Source organism: Panulirus ornatus, chromosome 12, assembly GCF_036320965.1.
Source record: "Panulirus ornatus isolate Po-2019 chromosome 12, ASM3632096v1, whole genome shotgun sequence".
Lineage (NCBI taxonomy): Eukaryota > Metazoa > Arthropoda > Malacostraca > Decapoda > Palinuridae > Panulirus > Panulirus ornatus.
In genome coordinates, this window is record NC_092235.1 from 68,612,911 (window position 1) to 68,640,083 (window position 27,173).

Below are 27,173 nucleotides of genomic sequence, written 5' to 3' on the forward strand. Positions count from 1 at the left end.
ACAGCTCCTCAAAGCTGTCTATGTCTTGCATGAAGTGCAAGAGAAATGTTTCAAGCCTTGAAAAGAAGATGGAGTAGTGCAAGAGGCTGGCTAAGGGAGAATCTAGGGCAGCACTTATGAAGGTCTTCAACATCATTTGCTTTCATATATTCATAAGTTCTCTGAGTAAAACATTTACAAATGTGTAAAATATTTCAAAATATTACAATGTTTGATTAATCTACTATATCAGAAGCTCAAACAACCTGAAATTTTATCCTAAACGGCTGATTCCCCGAAGCATTTTGGATAACAGAGGTTTTACTGTACACGACAAGGTGAACAAAATGGCAAGAGAGATCATCCTCAGATCCTCTTACACCACTTATCAAAAGGCACTAAACACAATGACCTTCCTGACTCTCATTTTAAACTATCATATTTTAAACTATCATTTGGACGTCATCCAGCTACTGCAACATCCTTACCACCTTCAGTCCCTGTGAAATGAGATCTCTCATCTTCGTGTTACATATTAATACTATAATCAAACCATTCAAAATCATACAGACTGCCACAAGAACAATCCAATCAATTCACTGTAAACATATTTGTATTCAACACATTTGTATTTGTGTAATGACATTCTTTCCTTTTCAACACCATCCTTTTTATAGCACTTCTGTTGTTTGATGTAGGTATTTTCTCTGCAAATATTCAGCCTCTGACAACAGCTAATTCTGTAAACCCTTAATCATCCTTACCATCTTCATTATCATCATTTTTAGCATCAATATCATTCTGTGGGTAAAATATAAAGATACTCCAGAAACAGGTGTCAGTTTTGGTGTGTATGTGAAAGGAGAAAGTTGAGAATGAAAGTGAACAAAAGTAAGACAGTAAGGTACAGCAGAAGACAAGATGATATAAGTGTAAATCTAAAGTGGGACGACCTGGAGGATGTGGAGTGTTTTTAGTACATAGGGATGAATGTGGCAATGAATAGAACCACTGGGGTCTGAAAAGAGTCATGAGTTGGAAGACTGGAATAAGGTCCTAAGCACATGAAGTACGTCAGTGTTTGTTTGAGCAAAGATTGGTATGTTTGAAGGTACAGTAGTTCTGAGTGTTAAATGGATGCGAGTCTTAAGCCTTGAATGCAAAAAAAAGAAAGAGGGTGGATGCAATGGAAATTAAATGCATTACAATATGTGGTGTGAGGCAGAATGATCATATTAGAAATCACAGAGTACAAGAGAGGTTTGGTAATAAGCATATATGATTTAGTGGGCCAACAAGGGTATGCTGAAATGGTTCAGGCACATATACTTAGATTGGCTAAGTGAAGAAAAACTGACTGGGAAAACAAACATTAGAAGAGGAGGAAGAAAAAGGGAGCAGGATTCCAAGAATAAGATGGAAGGATGGCATGAGTGAGACCTGAACATTCAGAAAGGTGAGAGGTATGCATAAGACAGAATGAACTGGATCAGTGTTGTATAAGGAGGCAACATGCTGTCAATAAGCAAGCCAAGGGGTTATAAAATAGTCAATGAAACCATGGAATAGTTGCAGGGCTTGGATGTGGTTGATAAGCTCTGGTTTCAGTACATTGACAGCTAGAATGGATATGTGCAAGTCATTTATTCCTGATGCTATTCCAGGGTCGAACTGTGGTGTTTTGACAATACTCAGAAAGAGATGCAGGAAGAAGTTGCATATTAGCACTAATGAATTTAACTATCACTGTCAGATCTTCTCATCCTGCTACTTTCCCAGTGAACCCTCCTTCAGCTGAAAAGATCACAGAGACATGCATGGCCCAACATCCAACTTTTCCATGCCATACTCATGGATTCTCTATGGGAAACAACATTCATCCTTAATAATGTCTTTGGTATGTACTCTCATTACTGCTCAGAGACACCTTCTCAAACACCAAACAAATTCGTAGGCTATCTGTCCATGGCATAAATTTACAAAATTTTCAACTTTATGGGTGATGCATCACATGATATACAATATACAAAAAAATATTTACATAACTGCTACACGGTTCACATTACATACTGCTATAAAAGCCACCATCATCTATTGTTGCAATAAACTTCATACAGCCAAGTGATGCTGCTTTGTCTGTTTCATCACAGTGATCACATTAAACCATATAAAATGGTTGCACTATCATCTTACTGATTAATCACTTCATCAGCAAAAGCCTTTCTCTCTTCTTATCTTAAAATATTTTTGGCACCCCAGAATGTTATATAAGATTCATACAGCTATCTTTACCAACAATGAGATGTCTATAAACAATAATTTGATGTCTGTTTAGAAAATATAAGGTAAAAACTTTTGATCATTAAGTGTCTACATGTAGAGTATATCAATATATTATAAACTGTTTTTACAACTTTTATTACTATGACACACATGGGTGAAATAATGTCATGTATAGTTTTCCGCGAAAAGCTCCCTAATCAGAAAATTAGCTGTTTACATGAAATAAATTTCTACGGAGAAAATTTTCAGAAACAAGTGATCATTTCTACAGGGTAGGCCAAACAAAACCATAAATATATTCTAGCTTTGTGTCCTTATCATTCTAAGATCTAGCTTTATGCTAAGAAAGGTAAAAGGTTTCCATGGTGGAAATTATTTACCTGGCATCTCTTCATCTTCATCATTACTACTTTCTTCTGCATAAGGATCAGCTTGTCTCTTCAAACGTGCCCTCATCTCCTCCTTCTTTTCTTTCTCCTTCCGTGCTGCAAAGTAAAATTAAACAAAACTATAGGTAAAAGACTTTACTTCAATAGACTTCTTTTAAATAACATTATGGAATATCTAAAAAATACTCTCAATTCAAAAATTAACATTAGCATTTCACTGCTCTGGGCCATGATCCTGGTAGTACACTGCAGAGTGCTCAAAGCCACAATCTTAGGTTTGGTATTTCATGGTTCATTTTGGATTCCCAGCTGATGTTTAATTCCATGTCATATCTGAAGATACCACTAGCAACCTAACAACACAGATGGGAAGAATATCACCATCAAGGTCACCCATAAACTGTCAAAGAATGTTCAACTACATCACTGCAGTACGGTAGATTTACACAACAACTATTGTCGACAATTTCACACAGAAAAACAATGTCTCTTGCATTACTGTTTATATTCTTGATGAAAATAAGGTTCTTTTTTCATTTACTCATATAACTATGGTTCTGTCTGTGTAAATGGAAAGTAATTATGCTAACAATAGAAACAGAATATGAGAATTACATAAAATATATAAAAAAGGTAAATGACATGCATGGGACGTACAAAATTATGCCTGGAAAAAATACATAAAGTGTGCACTGTGTTTTGGTAAATGCACAGCAAAATCACACCAAACACAAAACAAAAAATCATCGCATACTTACATAAATAAGGAGGATCTGTGCTGCCAACCAGGGTTCCCACACCTAACACTCACCATCCTCCCACACCAATACAGAGAAAAGCACACTGCTTTTTTTGAGGGGTATCTTTTCACTAATATGTGTACAATATGGACATTCTGTCTGGTGGGAAGCAGGTTGGATTCCTTTTTGTTGCTAATGGAGAACGTAACTCAACAGATGAAATATGAAATGAAAGGTTTAACATCTTACATAATTTTGTATGTATGAAGCAGAGAAATGCATATGTTAGTTTTCTACAGCTCTATTCTATCATTCCATTGGTAATACATGTAACATGTGAAAATACATTACAGAAATAATCTTTCTTTTCTTTCATACTATTCGCCATTTCCCGCGTTAGCAAGGTAGCGTTAAGAACAGAGGACTGGGCCTCTGAGGGAATATCCTCACCTGGCCTCGTTCTCTGTTCCTTCTTTTGGAAAATTAAAAAAAAAAACAGAAATAGTATTCCAAGTTATAATAATAATACTGTACTAGCATGATGAATTAAAGAAAAACTTATTCAGTAATGCTAGGTCAAAATTCATATATTCCCATAAGTATGATACCTCTTGATTACAGGTGAAACTAATATGCTGATCTCTAAACATACCAATATACACACAATCATTTTTGACAGCACACTTTCTATCATCCCAATGACTTATGCCATATATGGTATGGGATTCCTCTAGTAGTTCACTGTGATTGTAGAGTATGTGATCTAGGCATTTAAAAGATTCCCAGTATGGTAAATCATTTAGTAAAGAGACAGGAAACAACTAGTGGCACCTAAGATAATGTTTCCACATCCTATGCCCATATTTCATCAACTCAGCTGGTTAGTGACCATCAAAATGCTATGGAGGAAAATCCATCATTTTTGCATTTCTCTGGTAGCAAAGAAAATATATATAGATAATGTACATATGAGAAACTGCAGAAGCTGGTGACTGAGCTTGGTAAAGTGTGTGAAAGAAGAAAGTTAAGAGTAAATGTGAATAAGAGCAAGGTTATTAGGTACAGTAGGGTTGAGGGTCAAGTCAATTGGGAGGTGAGTTTGAATGGAGAAAAACTGGAGGAAGTGAAGTGTTTTAGATATCTGGGAGTGGATCTGGCAGCGGATGGAACCATGGAAGCGGAAGTGGATCATAGGGTGGGGGAGGGGGCGAAAATTCTGGGAGCCTTGAAGAATGTGTGGAAGTCGAGAACATTATCTCGGAAAGCAAAAATGGGTATGTTTGAAGGAATAATGGTTCCAACAATGTTGTATGGTTGCGAGGCGTGGGCTATGGATAGAGTGGTGCGCAGGAGGATGGATGTGCTGGAAATGAGATGTTTGAGGACAATGTGTGGTGTGAGGTGGTTTGATCGAGTAAGTAACGTAAGGGTAAGAGAGATGTGTGGAAATAAAAAGAGCGTGGTTGAGAGAGCAGAAGAGGGTGTTTTGAAATGGTTTGGGCACATGGAGAGAATGAGTGAGGAAAGATTGACCAAGAGGATATATGTGTCGGAGGTGGAGGGAACGAGGAGAAGAGGGAGACCAAATTGGAGGTGGAAAGATGGAGTGAAAAAGATTTTGTGTGATCGGGGCCTGAACATGCAGGAGGGTGAAAGGAGGGCAAGGAATAGAGTGAATTGGAGCGATGTGGTATACCGGGGTTGACGTGCTGTCAGTGGATTGAATCAAGGCATGTGAAGCGTCTGGGGTAAACCAAGGAAAGCTGTGTAGGTATGTATATTTGCGTGTGTGGACGTATGTATATACATGTGTATGGGGGTGGGTTGGGCCATTTCTTTCGTCTGTTTCCTTGCGCTACCTCGCAAACGCGGGAGACAGCGACAAAGCAAAAAAAAAAAAAAAAAAAAAATGTACATATATTTATTTAACTAATGTAAATGAATGAATATAAATACTGGAAATCACAAAAGAATTGTATGGTTATATGTGTGTACAGACTTCCCTTGCCAAACACAGGTTACATTTATGGAAGACCCCATGGTTGGCAATGGCTGGCAAGGTACTCAGCCCATGGGAAATGGGGGTTTAAGGAAAGTGACCCTTTGTTTCACAATGAACCCTTCACTGTTAAAATCAAGCATGTTATGCATCAAAAACAACATGCATACATATGCTCCCTGATTTACAACCTATGCAACTTACAACTATCCATCGACCAGAAAGATTATAAATTAAAAAATACATGTAAAGATAAAAATTACACTTGGTCATACATCCACCAGTGCTCATGGCTGAGTGTGTACAATAGTGAATGTAAGATGATCCTGGCATTGTGTACATCACAGCATGTCCCTCAGTTACCATTCAGTAAGTGCACATTATTCAAGTGAATCTAACAAATTTTCTTCACTGGATTAAACCATCTTTGTATCAAACCCCAATGAAGATGACGAGCAAGAGGAAGAACTCATGATATGTTGACAGGTTTAGCAAGAAGCCAAGGAAGATATTCGATTTGGAATTTGAAATTAAGGTAATCACCCAATATGAAGGAGGAAAAAGTTAATGTGACTGCACATGATCTACAGTTGTCCCATTCAACAGTCTCCACAATTTCAAAAGACTAAGAAAAAATACATGAAGCAGTGAAAGGTTTGGCAAGTATCAAGTCTACAATAATAACAGAGTAAAGACAAGAGCCAATCGACAAAAGAGAAAAGTTGTTGATGCTGCGGATGGAAGATCAAATTCAAAAACACATACCAATAAGCTTACTAACAATTCAGGAGAAGGCTAGAAGTCTTTCTGAGACTATGAAGGAGCGAGCAGGAGAGGATTATATTGAGAACTTCACAGTGAGTTATGGTTGGTTCAACAGATTTAACAGATATAGCTTGCACAACGTTCAAGTCATGGGTGAACAGCAAGCACTGACAAAGGAGCAGCCAAAAAGTTCATTGAAAGTCTGGATGAACCAATCCATGAACTAAAGAATTTTAAATAAAAGGTAAAAAGAAACTACAGAATCATATAATAAAGCTGGTTAACAGAAAATGAGATAATCATGATAGGAATTGAGTAGGATAAAAGAATGCTGTACAGGGACACAAATTCTACATGCCAAGCTGACATACATCCAACTTACGTCCATTTCAAGATCTGACCGGTCGATCAGAATGGAACTCAGAGGGAGCATGTATTCTACAACATAAAAAAACTGTAAGGCAATAATTCTAAGCATACATACTCAAACCCATGTTTAGCAAAACAGTCACAGGCAAGGGACCTCTGAATATATCATTACATTATAAGGAAGGATACATCACACAAGAGACAGCATTATAATCATCAATTCATCTGATAAGCTCAGCAAACACATAAGGAATGTTTTAATAAACTGATGTGTAGCATCAGATTTTCCACTGCCAACATCTATCAACAATATCAAATTTGTAAGACAAACATCTACCCTCTTTACAGTTTTGTCTAAAACCCATGCCTTGCATCCATACAACACCAACAGGACTACTATACCATTAAATATACCACTCTTTGTCCTTAAAGACAGTGACCACACTTCCCACATTCTTCAATGTGCCCAAAGCCTTTGTCTCTTCATCCACCTTTTGGCTCACTTCAGCTCCCATTATTCCATTCATATATATTCTTTCTTTTTCTTTCATACTTGTCTGCCATTTCCCATTATACAGTCATGTACAATAAAACTATAGACCCCTATCCACAACCTGGCCCAACAGACTTTTCCCTGGTTTCCCACAAATGCTTCATATGCCATGGTTCTACCCAATGACTGCATGGTGTCCCCTGTATACCACATTACTCCAATCCCCTCTATTCCTCACACACCTAACAGCCTCCTGCAGGTTCAGGTCCCAAATATATATAATGTAACTCCTTCTTAAGAACATAAATGTTTTATTATGATGGAGTCAATATATCCCCCAACTTTAATTTAATGACAATCCCATATTCTACAAATCTAAATGTTAGACAACTAAAGTAACATGATAATTTTGTGCACCATACAATTGTAGATACAAGAATATAACTATCATAATACTTCAAGCCTGGTTTACATGGTTAGACATTTACTCATGGTGAGTTGCTTCACATCGGTAACATCTATGTTAATAAGTCTGCTTTGTACAGCATATGACCTAGTCACTCATAAAAAGCTTGTCTAGGACAGCTTGTAACTAAACAACTTATCAAACATTAAAGCACAGCAACTTCATCACGGAATAAAATAACCTCAATTCATAGTCTGCATCATAATCAGATTCATTTTACTAACCATCAACAGAAGTTGTGCTGAACATGGCTTTAACAACGTTCTCAAAGTCAGGCAGTATGATCAACATATAATTTTCCTAAATATGTCAATTACTAACACACTCTTTATACCTTTAAGTGGTAAAGAACTTGAAACACCAACCAAAAAAATCTGCATAAACATCTGACTGTCACATGAGTAAGGTAATCATCAACAGTTGCAGTGCAAGAAATATGAGAGTGACAACAATGCATTTTGCCTTGGCAAATATGCACAAAAGCTAAAGGAGAAGGCAAGGCAAACAGAGAAAACAAAAGGATAGCATAAACATGAAAATGAAATAAAATATAGAATAAAAAAAGCTGCATAAATATCCAAGTGTCACACGAGTGAGGTAATCACCAACAGTTGCAGAGCAAGAAATAAGAATGTGTGACAACAATGCATTCTTGCCTTGGCAAATATGCACAACAGCCAAAAGAGAAAGCAAGGCAAAGAGAGAAAACAAAAGGATAACATATACATGAAAATGCAATAAAATATTGAACAACAACCTTTCAAAGACATAACATTTGAGGATGTGCAACAGCAAAGTACATGTAGCTAAAGAAAAGAGCAATCAATGCAAATAAGGACCTTCCTTTCCTTTTCCAGAATACCATTCCATATTGGCTCTCTATGCAAAAAAGGCCAACTAATCGAACTAAAATTTCATAACGCTCTCTATGCAAAAAAAGGCCAACTAATCAAACTTAAATTTCATAACTACAAGCACCCTAGACAACAGTCTCTCGGTACTTACATCCAGATTTTCTAGTTTTAGAATGAGAAATAATTGTATTTATGATTTTTTAGTAAAATGTCATCACAGCTCTTTTCTATTACATATTAAAAAGCAGCCATGCACAAACTAGTACAAGTCATTTGTACTCACTTTAATAATATTGAAATAGGTTAAAAGCCATGCAAAATACAAATCAAAATAAAATCTTTAAATGCAACATACTTGAGCTGGCATTTTACTTAGAATCAAGACAAAATTTCCTGTTTTCAAGAGCCAGGGTATAGAACGTAACATGAGATCCAATCTACTTTTGTCCTAGATAACCAGAAAAGATTAACAGTTACATACAAAGTCATATATCCTTCATACTTCATCCATTATATTATCATGAACAGGAGGAGACTGCAAATTTCATATAAGAATTCTGTCTATCTTTATCCTATTGGCTTCTACCACTATATAGCAGAACCTCCTTTGTACACCAAGACTTTGGCACATTTCCACAGATTCCTCTAACAAGATATTTCTCTCACACTCATACTCCCTTGTTTTTCCACCTTGCCTTTGGTCTTGTATATTTTCCACTCATTCATATACATTTTCTTCATCAGTCTCTTTAAAACCATTCCACATATCTACCCAACTCAATAATCCAATAAAATTTCCATTACACCTTTATTTTCAAAAGACCATACTTATTCTTTCCTTCCTCTTCCCACCCATTTTGATCACACCACTTCTACCTCTAACAGCATAATTCTCAACTACTGGCATCTCACCAGCCATTCTCCTGTTACACACCTAATTTCCACCAAGGGTAAACATCAGTTCTGACAAACTTTCTCACACATGTTAAACATTTGTTTATCATTCATCAGTCTTCCTTAAACCTTTGGAAACCTGCTTCCCTTTCAAAGCTGTGATATTTTAGTTTACAGTCTACTATCTTTCATAAAGTGCAATTGCCTTTAACTCCATTCCCACCTACATAGGGTATATCAAGATCATACTATCACAACCTCGTGAATCTGTACCCTCAAGGTGCATACATTGTGAAGAAGAATCAAGATCATTTGGCCTCATCAATAAATATTTTCAACTTTTATACACTTCAAAGATATAAGGAAAGGTCTTCCTTACCACTAGAACATTCCACAATCCTTCAATTCTAAAATTCAATACATAATCTTATTAGCTTATTCAACCTAATTTCTTTCAAAAACAGTCAACCTTTTCAAACTCTACAGTACATGCAGTATCTGTACAACAGTACTGTTGCTACCACTTAGTATTTGAACAGTTAGATCATCTAATATTAACAGTAATCCATTTCTAAATCCTACACTTCACATAACATCTATACCAGAAATCATTCCTAATATGATTATCTCATTGCCTTCCTAATTTCCTCTAATTTTCCCATTCAATTTTACTCTGTTAAACCACATCCAAGCCATCTTTTTCTTGCAGGTGAAAACCTTTTATAGCCATATTTTCATCCTCTGAATCTCTAACATTTTTGGGTCACACATGAAATACCATTAATCTTTTTCAAAAACACTCTACAAATGCCTCCATTACAACCTTTTGTCATTCTATCTACTCAAGTACCTTACTGTATAAGAAGCTCTGGTACTTTAATGTCATAAATATTAATGCACACCATATATTAGTATTAAAAACACACACCAGACATTAGTATAACAAAAACACAGAAAATTATATCTTTTACTGCACCTTCCATTTTCCGCTGAGAAGTTTCAACAATGCCACATGGGCTCCATTCTCTCTTTTCTCTTGGAGTTTCATCTTGTCGTTCAAACATAGAAGCCCTTTTGTTGACAAAGAACTTGTTCAAGCTCAGGGTAGGAAGTGAGTTCCTCTTATTATTCCTCATTGCACACATTATCTTTTTTTACACAAAGCCAGCACAATCTCAGTTAAACACTATTAATCACAGTTCATAATATTCACTTATTGTTCAGATCCTATCAAACACTGTAAGTGTCTTATATTCATTTCAATCTAAATAAGAGTAAGCAAGCTTATTTCATCACTTTTTCATCTCAACAATGGAAAATACACAATAATTATCAGAAACAAAATTTACTGTACCTTCAAACAATATACTTTCTTGGTTCTAAACTTAGAAAATATTGAGACTGTATCTACAGGAAATGGATGTCTGCCACAAATGACCTAATATGACCAAATATAAGCCATCATACAGATGAATGAACTGCCAGAGGGTAAACTATACTCCCTTTCCACTCTGTGGGTTGACAAAAATATTCCACTATCCAATGTTGTAGATAATCTACTTGGTACATCATCAAGGCAAGAATCCTACAAGAGGTTTAAAAATTACTAACTGTCTATTGCTGCAATTACTAACTGTCTATTGCTGCAGATCAACTCATTAGAACAAAGTTCTCAATACAATATTTCACATACAATACCAAAGGCAAAATTACAAAATATCCTAACATTAATCTCTCAATTAACTGGGGTCAGTTACTGAAATTATGCAGATCCAGGATCCCTTTCATGGAACTCCTGCAGCTTTAAGGATAAGGCTGCACTACATTAAGTAACGGGAAATGATGAACTCCTGTTAAGAAGAGTTCCTTGAAGACTGTACTTTTCTCCATCCAGTGAAGATATAAGCTCTTCAAATAAGACTTTTACCTCACAGCATAACCCAAGCAGCAGATATCTATATATATTTATTTATTCATTTGTTTTGCTTTGTCGCAAATATATATAAATATATATATATTTATATATGAGTGAGTGCTCAAATTACAGAGGTATAAGTTTGTTGAGTATTCCTGGTAAATCATATGGGAGGGTATTGATTGAGAGGGTGAAGGCATGTACAGAGCATCAGATTGGGGAAGAGCAGTGTGGTTTCAGAAGTGGTAGAGGATGTGTGGATCAGGTGTTTGCTTTGAAGAATGTATGTGAGAAATACTTAGAAAAGCAAATGGATTTGTATGTAGCATTTATGGATCTGGAGAAGGCATATGATAGAGTTGATAGAGATGCTCTGTGGAAGGTATTAAGAATATATGGTGTGGGAGGAAAGTTGTTAGAAGCAGTGAAAAGTTTTTATCGAGGATGTAAGGCATGTGTACGTGAAGGAAGAGAGGAAAGTGATTGGTTCTCAGTGAATGTAGGTTTGCGGCAGGGGTGTGTGATGTCTCCATGGTTGTTTAATTTGTTTATGGATGGGGTTGTTAGGGAGGTAAATGCAAGAGTTTTGGAAAGAGGGGCAAGTATGAAGTCTGTTGGGGATGAGAGAGCTTGGGAAGTGAGTCAGTTGTTGTTCGCTGATGATACAGCGCTGGTGGCTGATTCATGTGAGAAACTGCAGAAGCTGGTGACTGAGTTTGGTAAAGTGTGTGAAAGAAGAAAGTTAAGAGTAAATGTGAATAAGAGCAAGGTTATTAGGTACAGTAGGGTTGAGGGTCAAGTCAATTGGGAGGTGAGTTTGAATGGAGAAAAACTGGAGGAAGTGAAGTGTTTTAGATATCTGGGAGTGGATCTGGCAGCGGATGGAACCATGGAAGCGGAAGTGGATCATAGGGTGGGGGAGGGGGCAAAAATTCTGGGGGCCTTGAAGAATGTGTGGAAGTCGAGAACATTATCTCGGAAAGCAAAAATGGGTATGTTTGAAGGAATAGTGGTTCCAACAATGTTGTATGGTTGCGAGGCGTGGGCTATGGATAGAGTTGTGCGCAGGAGGATGGATGTGCTGGAAATGAGATGTTTGAGGACAATGTGTGGTGTGAGGTGGTTTGATCGAGTGAGTAACGTAAGGGTAAGAGAGATGTGTGGAAATAAAAAGAGCGTGGTTGAGAGAGCAGAAGAGGGTGTTTTGAAGTGGTTTGGGCACATGGAGAGAATGAGTGAGGAAAGATTGACCAAGAGGATATATGTGTCGGAGGTGGAGGGAACGAGGAGAAGAGGGAGACCAAATTGGAGGTGGAAAGATGGAGTGAAAAAGATTTTGTGTGATCGGGGCCTGAACATGCAGGAGGGTGAAAGGAGGGCAAGGAATAGAGTGAATTGGAGCGATGTGGTATACCGAGGTTGACGTGCTGTCAGTGGATTGAATCAAGGCATGTGAAGCGTCTGGGGTAAACCATGGAAAGCTGTGTAGGTATGTATATTTGCGTGTGTGGACGTATGTATATACATGTGTATGGGGGGGGTTGGGCCATTTCTTTCGTCTGTTTCCTTGCGCTACCTCGCAAACACGGGAGACAGTGACAAAGTATAAAAAAAAAAAAAAAATATATATATATATATATATATATATATATATATATATATATATATATATATATATATACATATATATATATATATATATATATATATATATATATATATACATATATATATATATATATATATATATAGTCAGACTCCGACTGCAAGAGATTACACTCCGGGTGAAAAGTCACATTTGACAAGGCAGTGATGCTGTGTCATTGGGCATACAGTCTCGTCAAAGAAATTTGTACTGCAAAGGAGTCTACATTTCCCTGCTGCTAAAAGTAGTGCAGCCTTGGCTGTAGGAACCTTTACAAAGGTACTGGTTAACATCAGGGTTCTTTAATAGAAAAAGGTTCTAAGGTAATTATTTATTTTTTTTCGTACTGGATTAACATTTCCAATGTTAGCAACGCTGCACCAGGTTCAGGCAAAAAAAGGCTCCATCCCCACTGAGTTCTTATCATTACATTTGTTGTGACATTTCAAACAATTACTCAGAGATTTTGTTTTGTAATTAAAGCTTTCTGTTACAAGTCATAAAATCATATCAGCTCTCTCTAAGCAGAAGCAATGTTGTACTTTGTTTAAAAAAATCTCACCTCATTACAAATGATCACTCTGTGACCTACCTATTCTTGAACCTACACAAAAAATCAAACACCTTGTATTTTTTTTTTTTTATCTTTTAAAATGCATTACATTTATTCCATCAAAATTGTCCTCTTCCATATGTCACTTAACAAGCCCTATGAGACAAAATAAATACAATGACACTATTTCTGCAATCATTATAACATTTTTCACTAAAAGATTTCAGGAAATTGCTATGAGGACACCTCATTATACAGAAACCAAACAGCCATACAGTTTTGACTATCAGTTAGCAATCTTCATTACTTCTAAGAGATTTTTACACTTGTTTTTGAAAATATTTTTACAATCTTTCTGTGTTCCAAAGTCACTGGAAGAAAATTTAGTGCATATTTCTTAGGTGCTGATGATCTCTGATGTGTTTGTAACTTAAGCTTTTACTTTTACACTGTTGCTAATAACTGTGCTCAGCTTTTTAATGTCAGTTTTTAATCATTATGAAATCATTCTATTTTGTAACAAGTTCAATTCTAGTTTTGTACTTTCTTACTGCTATTCTTTAACTTGAGTGTACTGTGAGAACCACATAGGATTGTGTAGTAATTCCCTCAGAGGCCCAGTCCTCTGTTCTTAATGCTACCTTGCTAATGCGGGAAATGGCGAATAGTTTGAAAGAAAAGAAAGAAGTAATAACATTGTGCTGCCCTTACCAAAATGAAGGGATACAGTATATCTTACCAAAAAACTCAAACACCTTTCTTATATACCAAAGCATCAGTCATCAGCTTCTTATCCTCTGGCATTTTTTCTTCTGATAATAAACTGAACAGTTTTAACAGCAGAATATCCACCCCATGCGTCACTTCTATAAAACGAAAAGGTGAACCTCATCTTGAATCTTAATTTCAAAGTATGATCTCATCTATCCTATATGCTTTTAATATCAACTTATTTTCCTCCAAGCTGTGAGAAAAAAAAAATGCAGTTCTAGCACATTTGAAATGTCATATACTGGATACAGTAAACTGAAAGTTTTATTCATTCATGAATGCCTTGGCTTACAATATTGTAACTCATACATAAGGTCCCCACTTTCATCCATTAGCAGTCCATGTGTCATGCACATTTTGTATCTTATGTAATACACTAATTATATTCTTGGGGTTACTTGACATGTTTCTTCAGTTCCTTTTACATAACTTTGTTTGCTATTTTCTTTTTCAATTCCTTCATTAATGGTTTTCCACAAATATTGCAGCCTTGAGAAGTATCTTATTTTTCTTTCTATTAGAAGCATTTCTTTGACTAAATAATACTCAAATTCTTTATTTTGGCAAATTACCTAATTGGCTTCCACATTCCACTTCCGCCCTTAAAAGTTCCTCATTTTTATGAATTCTTTCTGAATTTCTCACACTTATCTTCAATTCTTTCCACAACTAATTTATCTTTTCCAATGCAGATACAAAAAAATCATTTCTGAATAGTATGAGGTTTCCACTGTACTGTAATATACTTTCATCTACATGATATACTGCACTGTATATTTGATGGTTTAAACTCACTGCAAAACCTAATGCAATTCAGTAATATAGTACTGTATACACACTGATGTGGTAGCGACAGACGATTAAGGCATGACTGAAAACGTGCAGAATTAGGCAATGCTCAAAGGAACTAACGAGGAACTTCTAAGAAAAGAACAGAGGGCAAGAATTAAATGTGAATGCGTATCAAAACTGGTTAGCTATGCTAAAAAAAAAAAAAAGAAAAAAAATGAAATGAAAAAATAAAAGGACACAAGTGTTTAAAACCAATTTCCAATACATCAGCAAAGGAGCTGGAATGGAAGCTAGAAAACCAAAAACACTTCTGCAAAGGGGGCATATTATATAGGATTTAAATATGATTCTAAAAGAACAAATGGTCAAAGATGACATGAGACGATTACTTTTGCAAGTGGTAAAGCCAACAAAAGTGAATATGTCTGAAATGCTACCCCTACAATACCATAGTGGCAAAGAGGATGCAACCAGCCAACACAGACTCTCTTTGATGAAGAAATAATAAATGGTGAGGCTAAGGAATGAAGATACCAAGGAAGAAGATTGTGATGAAAAAATGGATGACTTAATGATGGATGGACAACAAACGTCACAATGAAAATGCTGACGTGATACATGTGGATAGACAACCTAAAATATTATAAAAGGAAAAGAACCAAGTAAAGAAGAAAACTGATGATAAAGAAAAACAGTCTGGAAGTAGCTAAATGTGTAAAATGTGAGCTTTTGTTGGGAAATATGAGATGTAGCAACCATAGCGTACAGAGATTGTACTTCAGCTATCCTTTTGTACCACTATGGAATCTATATGAGACATGGAATTTTTCAGTCTGCTTCATGAATAGGCAAACATGCTAAATGAAGCCAAAGACAAGTGATAATTATATAAATTAAAAGGTAGTTGTACAGCACAGTAAAGATTTGTTTGTTTCGAAACTTCAAACACATATGATTTTTTTTCCTTAAAAAAAGTCATTACAGCAAAGAAACAGATAAAACTTCATGAGATAAATAAATAAACAAAAGTGAAACATCTCATGATATAATTTTGACTAAAAAAGACCTTTTATCAATAATCACAACTGATAAATGTTTGTCACCTTTCCTACCATTATCAGGAATTACCAAAAATTTCAGTCCTTTCCATACATGTCACTAGATAATTTTCTATTTCTTTTATTGTTCCTAGAGTACTTTCACAAAGTCTGCAGTTTCTTAAAACTGGTAGAATAAATTCAATCTCCAAACAATGGAAAATGTTGATAATGATACCAACTTCCTTTAAACTTTAATAGCAGTGATCCTCTTTCCAAAGCCTTGTCCTTTATTTGCAGATAATGACTGAAGGTTTGGCTTTGTTACCAGAGCAGGGCTCAGTGTTGATGTTCTCCTGACCCTAATGTGAGCCTTGTTCTGATGAAATTACATTTTCAGAAGCAAGTATGAGAACAGGAACAGTATCACATATGCAGAGATCTAATCACTTTAGCACACTTCTTCAATACAAAAATTATCATTTTACAACAATAATGCACCAAAACACCAAACCATTACAAAAAAAAAAAAAAAGAATGTGTTAATTCAATGTATATCATAATCCTCCTGCAGTCAAGCAGGGAGCCTGATCACATGTGTCATTTACCTCATAAAGATATGATCATACTTAACACAAATGCAGCAACTAACATACACACTGTATGATACAAATGTAAAAAATTACTGAATGAGTCAAAATATGTAAGACGAGGACCTGTGTATGACTATGGGTTCCCATATACAAAGAATGACTGAGGTATTACTAAGCACAGAGGTAAGAGTATCTTTCCAATGGCGTATTTTCTATCATATATACTAGTATGCTAATGATTCCACTGCCTCAGTATCTCAAGAGACACACTGTATTGCTCAGTACTTGATACACGTGAAAAACTCCAAAAGAGCAAAATCACAGGTGAGGAGAGGGTCTAGCACCAGCCTCGCACGGTACACTGGGGCCCAGGCGGCGGCCACAGCCACCCAGGCAACGTGCCAAGTGCCCCAGCTTTACCCTGGCATCCCAGCCTCATCCTGGCATCACACTTGCGTCACTCCACCAACAACAAAAAAAAAAAAAATACTGGTATTGGGCTTGAGGCCAAGTGTGACGTGAAAAATTTGACTGACACCAAACGAAAGTTCGCTAAATGATCATATGGCTGCTAGCTGAGCTCTGCAAGCTCAAAGGTATGTGAGAGATACTTTGACCTACTCTACTGAGATCAAAACCATAGGGGAGACATTAATACAAGGAAAATGAAAATAAGATACAAATAATTACCAACAACACGTAGTAACCAATCACTGACCACGACGGTGGCAGCATGAACACTAACCGATAGTGGCCTGGCTCCCTGCCTGGCTCTCCAGTCTCCACACATATGGGTCGCCTCGCACGTCCTTAAACTTATTTCATGAAATTTTCAAATCAAGCAATCCACAGCAATATGCAACACTGCTGTCTATAATAAGATATCATAATGTAAGTACCTCTAATTCTTTACAGATATAATGTTGATAAGTTTTCTCTCTCCAGCAGGAACTAAACTCATCTAAGGATTCACCAGTTTCATGCGAAACATATCTTTGCTACGCTGAAGAACGGTTAAAAAAAATAATCATAGTAACCAATTCACGATGGAAAATAATACAACCCATAGATGATAATAGATGATAATTCAAAATGGATTTACTCTGAAACATAATGCCACTATTTACAGTCACAAACGAGTATGGTAGGAGTGAAGTCTACAAAAAGTCCTGAATTAATGCATAGTGACAGCTTCTTCTAAAATGCGGCAAAGACGTCACTGCGCACTGTGTGCAGAGGAATGGAACACTATTCCAGTCTGTCCAAGATATACTGAATGATTGCAGAGACACCTGCTATATATGGAGTCACCTGCTGCTATATCTGGTGTTCCCTGGTGCTATATCTGGTGTTCCCTGCTGCACATGTGGTGTCACCTGCTGCACATTTGGAGTCACCTACTGCTCCACCTGGCTTCACAGTTTCCACATGGGGGTCACGTACTGCAATATGAGGGTTACCTGCTGCCATATGAGAGGTTACCTGCTTCTACATGTGAGGTCACCTGCCTCTGTATGTAGGGAAACCTGCTGGAACATGTGGGGTCACCTGTTGCTATGTACAAGATTATCTGCTTTTACATGAGATAGTCACCTGCTGCTATATGTGAGGTCTCCTGCCCCTACATGAGGGGTCATATGCTTCTACATACAGGGTCTACCGCTGCTACATGCGAGGTTTCCTGCTGCCACATAAGGAATTATTGGCTGCTACATGAGGGATCACAGGCTGCAACATGGGGTCACTTACTACATGGTAGGGTTACCAGATGCAGCATGTAGGGTCACCTGATGCAGCATGTAGGGTTACCTGCAACACGTAGGGTTTCCTGATGCAACATGTAGGGTTATCTGCTTTGATTTGTAGGGTTACCTTCTTTGGCTGCGTGTAGGGTCACCTGTTATATTCAAGATTACCTGCTGCAGCAAATAGGGTCACCTGCTACATATAGGGTTAACTACTGCAACAAGCAGGGTCACCTGCTACATCTTACCGACAAAAGAATCATCAGGTCCCACTAAACCACAGACAACTTCAGCAGCAAATCACTATGGGACTAATCTGGTCCATGTGAAAGACCAAAGGACTTACTAGGACAGTGAACAACTGTAGAACCTCTTAGGTCTCAGTGACCCATGCAAGTTTTATCAGCTCCCAGTGAACCACTTTGGGTTTCATCAGGTCCCACTGAACCACTGTATGACCCATAAGGTCCCAGTAAATCGCTATAAGATTAATCGGACACTGTAGGACTCACCAGGTCTCAGCGAACCATTGGAATACTTACTAAGACTCAGTGAACATAAAGAACCAATTTGGCACCAGTGAACCACTGTAGTACTAATAAAGCCAATAAACCCATAGAGGACTTATTTGATCATAGCGAGCCACTCATAGATTCATCAGGTCCCAATGAACAACCATAGATTGATCTGATATCAGCGAATATCACTTCCTCACGAACAGCCAGAGAACTCATCAGATTCCAATAAACCACCAAGGAATTTATGAGGTGTGAGTGAGCCACTGTAGGACTCACTATGACCTGGAAAACCATTGGAGGAATCATCAGTTCCCAATAAGCCACTATATAACTAATGATCCCATGAACCAGTATAGAGTATTTATTCATAGTTCTTGTAGTTGTTGTTGTTGTATAAGAACATATAAATTACGTTTCCTGGTTTAAGAAATAAAGTAAGCAAAATCCCATTACATCTAAGCATGCTAAAAGTGTGCTAAGGCTGACAGTCGACTTTCTGTGGCTTCCAGATGTGCTCGGCGTCCCTCCCCTGCCTGTCTGCTAGGCAGGTTCCGGAAAGGTAACACCTTCTCATCATATAATACCAGTCTCCAAGCATCACATATATATATATATATATATATATATATATATATATATATATATATATATATATGTAAAGACGGGAATGGATGAAGGCAGCAAGTATGTGTAAATGTGTATATATGTTTATGTCTGTGTATGTATATGTATGTATACGTTTAAATATATAGGTATGTATATGTGCGTGTGTGGGCGTTTATGTATATACATGGGTATATGGGTGGGTTGGGCCACTCTTTCGTCTGTTTCCTTGCGCTACCTCGCTAGCGCGGGAGACGGCGACTAAGTATAATAAATTTGAATGATAAATAATATAAACACCTTATGTAGTACCAATCTTCCAGTATATTTATATATATATATATAAATATATATATATATATATATATATATATATATATATATATATATATATATATATATATATATATATATATGAAGTGATTAAGTGTGTGTCTTGCCTTTGGGTAAGGGCGGGTCTGGTTTCGGAGCTATATTCATGACAGCTTCATAGCGAACTTGAATAGATGAGACCATTTTTCGTCTGTTTCTGGCGCTATTTGACTTCGTCGGAAACGGCGAACAAGTGGTGTGTGTGAGTGTGTGTGTGTGTGTCCATCGTCTTACAAAAGTATTTATAGTTGAGAGAGAAAGGAGGTAAGCTAGTGCGCCACCATAATCATCCTCCCGTGAACGTTACATACAGTCAGAGGCTTATGGATACTTCTCGTGTTTAACCTGGAGAAAGTTTGACAAAAGTTTAACTCAAAAACCTAGCATGTTTTATGATGACGTTTGCTGTAAGGGCGCAGACCTGCTACACTACACTCACATCAAGCTTCAGGCTATGGTCTTCAGTTGTAGAGGCTGGGTAATTGAATTAATTGTCTAAAATCTGAATTTAGTCGACAGTTTTACGGACGTGGTTTAACTGGATGTGATAGTGTTCCCTGATCACGATGAGTCAAGAATGACATACAATGTGAGGATTTTGTTTTCATTATCATGTAGATTCACGATTATATTGCAATATCTATTTATGAAACTATCAAATATTTTCAAAAGTAGATTTCAAAATATGAAAAATGATTGTATAAACATTCCTGATTTGTCTGTAGTGGTATGGAAATGTGGACTAACATTTTCTGTTAGAAATTCATATGTATTTTAATCAGAATTACTTCAGAGAAAATTAACCTCACGGAAAATATTATTCTCCATGTGTGAATATATGCACTGTAATGAAGCAACCGGTTTTCCGGAAACAGACAGGCCTCTCAGACCTATATTCCTCAAATTGGACCTTATAAATCATATAAGTTTACAAAGTACATAAGTTACCGTTTGTATGGGTGCTTCTGAATTATTATGGAATGTGAGGACTGAGAAACACAGGTCGCACAATGATAGCGTGAAGCTAAAAGGAGCGGGACTACTGTTACTTAGGGGCAGAACGAGAGGTGAACAGGAGCCCTATGTTGTGCTGTTGAGTAACAGATGGTTCGTCGACTAATGTGGTGCTGCTACGGGAGGTGTTGCCGAGGTCCCGTAGTTGTACTGCGGAAGTTAAAAAGTGTGGCCAGTGTCAATTACTAGGCTGTCTTCAAATGAGGTGTGCATCGTGGTGTCCACAGCCGATGGAACTAATATATGTTTGAAATGCACGGCTTAAAAGTGCCCTTAGGTGCTGCCTGTGATGGTGTACAGAAAAACTCCTGGCTTATTTACTCGATCTAGTGGAACGACCCCAAGGTTATTCAAGTCAACAATGTTATTTACGCCATCCGGGGTGCGAACTGTAAACTATAGCTATTATTGCCATCATAAGAGTTATGCCTACAAACAATATGGACTCTTGGACGACGCGAAGAATGCGCCGCTAAATGTTTCAAGAAATATCGATTGATGGCACATTTATCCTGCGAATCATGGGGAGAACAGCTTTAGGGAGATTTGTATCGTGATGTTGATGATTTACAATACTCCAAATAATGAATCAGAACAAATATTGAACGATAGCAGTGAAGGAACGATTGGAATGGGACAGAAATCAGTATGTCATGGACTGTTGACCGATGGTATAAAACTACTAATGCTGGAATTTTGTTATAAAGACATAAGTTGGGAGATTCAGTCTCATAGAGACACAGAAACTAAGGCAAGATCTTACAGTATACTACAGAGCAAAATTTATACAGGAACATGAATAGGAAGATTGTAGTTCCTTTACCGATACACAGATTACTGTATTGGAAGATTCTTGCAATAGATAATCCAATTTTTTTTTTATTAACTCACCAAGTATAAATCGTCGAGGAGCTGTGGAAAACGAGAAATACTCTAGGAAATGATTGATGATACAAAAGCGTGGTAGCAGAGGAAGACAACAGAATACCAGCACCGAACATGGTTTACGAAGGATCTGGAAAAATTTGTTTCCAAGGAATAAGCGGTGTACTAAGTGGTCTTAAAACACATCAGGCTCGTGGTCCTCAGAAAGCCCCTCCGTTTGTGTTAATGGAGTGTGCAGTGGTACTTGACAGGTCGCTTGAAATATTGTTAAAAAAAAAATATCTCGAAGAGGGTTTAGTAACAAAGGAGTTGAAAGAGAGCAAATTGTGCTGAATTACATATCTTTCTCAGGAGTGTGGTCTTTAAAACTCGAAAAAGATAGAGTGCAAATTTTAATACTACTTGCAAATGGCAATCTAAGGGCTGTGGGTAATGAGGTCGTGGGTAACAAATTTCTCAGAGAAAGTGAGCTCCGTTTTAGACAGTGAAGGATGAGTGTATTGTGTTTCATGACTCAAGACTCAAGAGGCGCTTGCCTCACTGTTTCGCAGAAGACTGCGGGATATGAGTTGGATAATCAGCCACAAATAAACGGATGATTACTTCGATGGATAGAAAATTAACAAAGTGTAAGGATACAAAGAGCACATGTCGAAAGAATGTCACCGAAATGGGTTGTGGTTCCTATTGGTATGCTATAGGGCGAGATCTTGGGACTATTGCTCTTCGTGGTTTATGAAAGTAACTTGTCCGAACGATTAGTCATACCTAATTATGTTCGCAGATGATGTTAAGATAATGAGAAAAGAATAGCGTGGATTGTATCAACTTTCAAAGGGACTGAAACAGATTCCAAAGCTGGTCATACCTGATTGATGAAATTCCACTCGGGTAAATGCCAGGTAATGAAGACAGAACACAGAAGAAAAAAAAAATAAAGAAGGCCTCTGTATGAAGAATATAATATAGGAGGAAATAAACTACATCAATCTGTGTGTGAGAGTAACTTGGATATCTACATTGTACTTAAATTGTCACCCAGAAAATAACCTCAGGAGAATTATGGAGGAGATGAACAGTTTGTTGGCAAACGCTACAGGTGCGTTTGTCATAAAGTATGTTACACCAAAATTAGAATAGACTTCTCATTTTTGGTCACTGCGCTTACAGAATCTCGGAAAACTATTGAAGAAGATTCAGATAATGGCAACAACAAAGTTGCTGAAAGCACAATAAATGATCATGGTCGCAGAGAGGTTAGAGATCATGACTTGCCTACCATGAATAATAGAAACTTGAATACATCACCTAAGTTTCTTTCCCGATTTTATGAAGTCGACAGTGAGCACTTGCCAGAAAGATGCAAAGATAGAACAACCAGAATCCATGAAAATGAAACTAAGTAAAAGCTCTTTTCAGGGTAGTGGATGAATGGAGTAAGATAACCTATAAACTTATGAAAGCTGACTATGCGAAAGCTTTAACAGTTGTATGATAGTAAATAAGGTTCAAGGGATGAGCCCTAACGAGTTTACCTTATGTTTTACTAAAAGGTATATCAAAATTAACTCAAGCCCCGGGATAAGAGAATATTAGTTTTGTTACGACCAACACACTAAGGGCTCAACAGTTAGCATAAATCACGGTAATACATATATGTTTCTGTTTCTTATACGAGACGAAACAATTAACCCTACTCTAAGAATAAATGTGAAATATTATGTAACTATTATGCTCGCTACAAGAGTAACAAAACCCATTAACATTAACTACTCTTCAACCTGCCATGGCGTCCACGACATCTTGCTGACGCATGAGAAGCAGTATATTTACGTAGACATTAAATTCAAAACAAAATGTCTTATGCTTTCAAATAAAACCAGAGACATACTTCGTTAGAATTAATGGATTTTGTAGCCCAAGGAAACATTTAAAGCTTATTAGAAAGATTACTTAGGGATTAGATTATGTGGTAATGAAGGTAATAGGTGCATACAAAGTATCTTATTGTGTCAGGAAAAATGTTACTCCTCTATTCTGACATCTTCCGGTAAACTATTCCTAAATCTTAAATGAAATTATGAAAATGTCAGGAATTCAATTTCTTGATACAACTTTGATCAACTGAGTTACTCTAAAACATTAGAATGAGAAATCTTGAGTGAACTTTTGAACCATCCATTTAGAGCTAACTACTATTACTGAGTTGTATGTCTAACCATATTTGAGAATTCCCAGTCATTCCCATAATAATATCATTTACAAACATTCCGCTCGATTGCATCTTTAAATTTACAACAAACATTACTTTCTAGATCTACAATGGAATTAAAAAGAAAAGAGGCACAATCGCACAGCTCTATGCTTGAGCAGGTTTATGAGATGGGAAATGAGTTTCTTCTGTAGATTTGGTTACTGTAACAATAATCCACACAACACACGAATGGAATGTTGGCAACCTGCAACCAAAACTATGTTCGTACTGCTCTTGAACTATTAGCCTTATTTTCTTTCAATTTCGAAAAAAGTTGAATCCCACTACAACTGAGGGCTAACCAGTGACTTACGGCATTGCCAATACTCATCGATAAAATTACGTGTTTAATTATGGCGCCATATGTGGTGGGACTGGCAAGGTACAAGTGGTGTGGCTGGGCGGTTATTATTACACTCCTTGTGAGTGTCAGAAGCCTCAAGTTTACCTGTCCTGATATGAACAGCTTAATCCTTCTGTTTATGGGTAAATCACAACATAAATATAAAGAACGTACATATCAAAGTCAGCAGAATGATCTTAAGATGTTATTTAGAGGATAATGATGGAGTTAAGCTTTGCCTAACATGTTCTGTGCTTCACTGCAGAGCTGAAAATCTCTGGGGTGTCACACGTCTACCAGCCATGGTCCTCTGCTCAATATGGCGACCTTCCTCTTTATAGCTTTTAATCTCGTGCTCGGTGACCTCTAAACTTACCAAAATCATTATCATGCAAGAAGGCTTCAAGTATATTGATATCGGTAAGCCATTCTGTCGTTATATAATGCCGCCATGTTTACATGACTATGGCTGTGAACCAGATTAGCGTCAACATCAAAGGTTTCACATGCTAGTCACCAGCCGCTAGAGGAATATGTACAACATCAGACGAAAGGCTGAAGCAGTCTTATGGTACCAAATGTGACACACAGTGGTGAGTGGTGTCAAGAGGGAGGAGGAAAGATGGTGGGCAAATGTGGTGGTAGTCATTGCGGGCGGGTAGTGGTAGTAGGTGGAAGAATGTTGGAAGGTAAGGGGTGAGAAGCACGGTGGGCAAGTGGAGGTGGGGGAAGACGATGGATCTGTGGTATGGGGATGACGGTGGGTTGGTGGTGGTGGGGTGGGCACGGCTGCTGGTGCGTACTTGGCAGGCTAGGAGCAGGCAGGCAGGCAGGCGGGAGGGAGGAAGGGCCACGCGATACAACGGTATGTTTTCCTCGTGGATCGTGTGGTTCCTCCACTGTGCCACACCCGGCCTCAGGCTCCTCTAACCTGACTCATGATCAGCATGATTTATCTGATGTGTACATGAAGTAACCACACACACACACACACACACACACACACACACACACACACACATATATATATATATATATATATATATATATATATATATATATATATATATATATATATATATATATATATATATTCCAAAGATGATCTAGAGCATGGTTACGACATTTCTTTTGTAAACAGTTTCGAGAGAGGTTGGGGTACACTGGTAACATCTACACCAACCCCTGAGAAGCTGTGTGTACCCATGATGTCGTCCCCCACTGCTATCTCGCCTCACCAACTACCAGAGAGAAGACGTACCACTTCATGTTGTTTCTTTTTGACCAGTAGACGAAGGTTGTTACCATATGTAAAGTGCTATGTGTCAAATCTGTCCTAGGCAACCGAATATGATGAACCATCAGTGTGACATTCTTGTGGTGGATACCAGTGCCACACGCTTCCCAATATCTATTTATTGTGAAGTCGAGGAATCTAGGAAGGGGAACATGAAGTGCTTTGACAGAAGATTCAATCGAGAAAAAGAAGGTAGAAAGTGTACAGCTGTATGGAGGAGTTTTCACAGCCGATTTACTTACGTTGGTCTACACTTTACTAGAACTTTAAATAACATACCAAAGTGGCCACCATTCTCCTTTTCTTTCACATTACCACTGGAAGAGATAATTTTCATTCTCATCAAGTTTGTCCAGGCCAAAGAACGCAGTAGACAAACAAGTGAGAATTAGTGGGTCAAGGAAAATGTGTATCATTGACAGTCCACTAGTTTATGGAGAAGCAAGTTTTGTGGCCCTACCTTCTCCGGTGTCATGCAAAATACGTGACCGCGAAATAAGTAACCTACTCTACAGTGTCAGGCATTTACTGTCATTAAAAGCAAAATATTTGCGCTTACGAAAAATGAGTACCATTTAGTTTCGTTGCATGCTTAATGAGGACTTAAACCAATGTTATTAGCTTGTGATGACTTACTGTCATTATCAACGCCAAAAATACCTCTTAAAGAAAAAAAGCACATGAGAATTAGTGGGTCAAGGAAATCTTATTTACAGTTGGCAGACTCAGCTGTTTGTTGAGGAACAGGGCTTGCGGCCCCACCCACCCTGGTGCTGAGCGAAATAAGTGACGTCTGCGAAATATGTGACCTTCCCTACAGCATTAGATGATTGACCAAACTTAGAAGCGAAATGTACCGTGCTTGCGAAACTCTTACGACCGAAATACTCTCGTTGCGTGCTTAGTAAAGCAACTATAATGCTTTGACTTGCGATGACATTCACTGTCATTATTGAAGCCGGATATACCTCTACCATTTTACAATGTGCGTCCAGTACTTTATTTTTGTAATTTTATCGTGTCTTATAACGATGATACAGACCCTAGAAGCAGTCTTGTGAGAGTCAGCCAGGTAAATAGATTTTAGATAATATCTTTAGCTTGGTAGATACCACTGCTTCATTGATTTCTCTGCAAACGACACTTTCTGAAGTAGGATTAAGTTTATCTACGATACTCTCATTCATACAGTTCGGATCACCGACATAAGTACCCAATGTACAGTTAATGTACTAATACATTCCTTTATCCAGTAGTAGAGTTAATGTACCAATACATTCCTGTGCTCTGACACGACTGAGGACATCACTTTCATACATATGCTGCAGTACCTTGATCATGATCAAGATACTACTCATTACTGTGTCAACCAGTACTTTACCTACATGGACGATGAGGGCATGAAGGAGGCTATGGAATACCCCCCCCCCCCAGAACATGATCCTTGGTTCAAACTCTCATCCCACAATTCGTCAAAATCCTAATGGTTTACTAGTGTTCATAATGATTTGCACGATTCCATATCTTACTGCAATTTGTAATGTTTAATTTGCTCATGTAGCTGTATTTTGTGTGAAAATGTAGAAATCACGTACCTTTTTCCAA

General features: G+C 37.4%; 1 protein-coding gene across 11 annotated transcripts in view; it reads right to left on the reverse strand.

Annotated features, from left to right (window-relative positions):
• Positions 1-17,958, reverse strand: part of Usp16-45 (ubiquitin specific protease 16/45) — a 186,060-nt gene extending 168,102 nt beyond the window's left edge. For 2 of the 11 annotated variants that reach the window (XM_071668159.1, XM_071668158.1), the window contains exons 1-2: positions 17,228-17,407; positions 2,643-2,747 (exon numbers count right to left, since the gene is read on the reverse strand). In XM_071668159.1, coding sequence (XP_071524260.1) covers positions 2,643-2,747; positions 17,228-17,327 — 205 coding nt within the window. In that variant the 5' untranslated portion in view covers positions 17,328-17,407. Of the gene's footprint in view, positions 1-2,642; positions 2,748-10,207; positions 10,536-16,660; positions 16,968-17,227; positions 17,543-17,848 lie in introns of those variants that run through there. The other 9 variants (XM_071668154.1, XM_071668157.1, XM_071668156.1 and 6 more) reach the window with 9 other exon arrangements.
• Between the last annotated feature and the right edge of the window lie 9,215 nt (positions 17,959-27,173).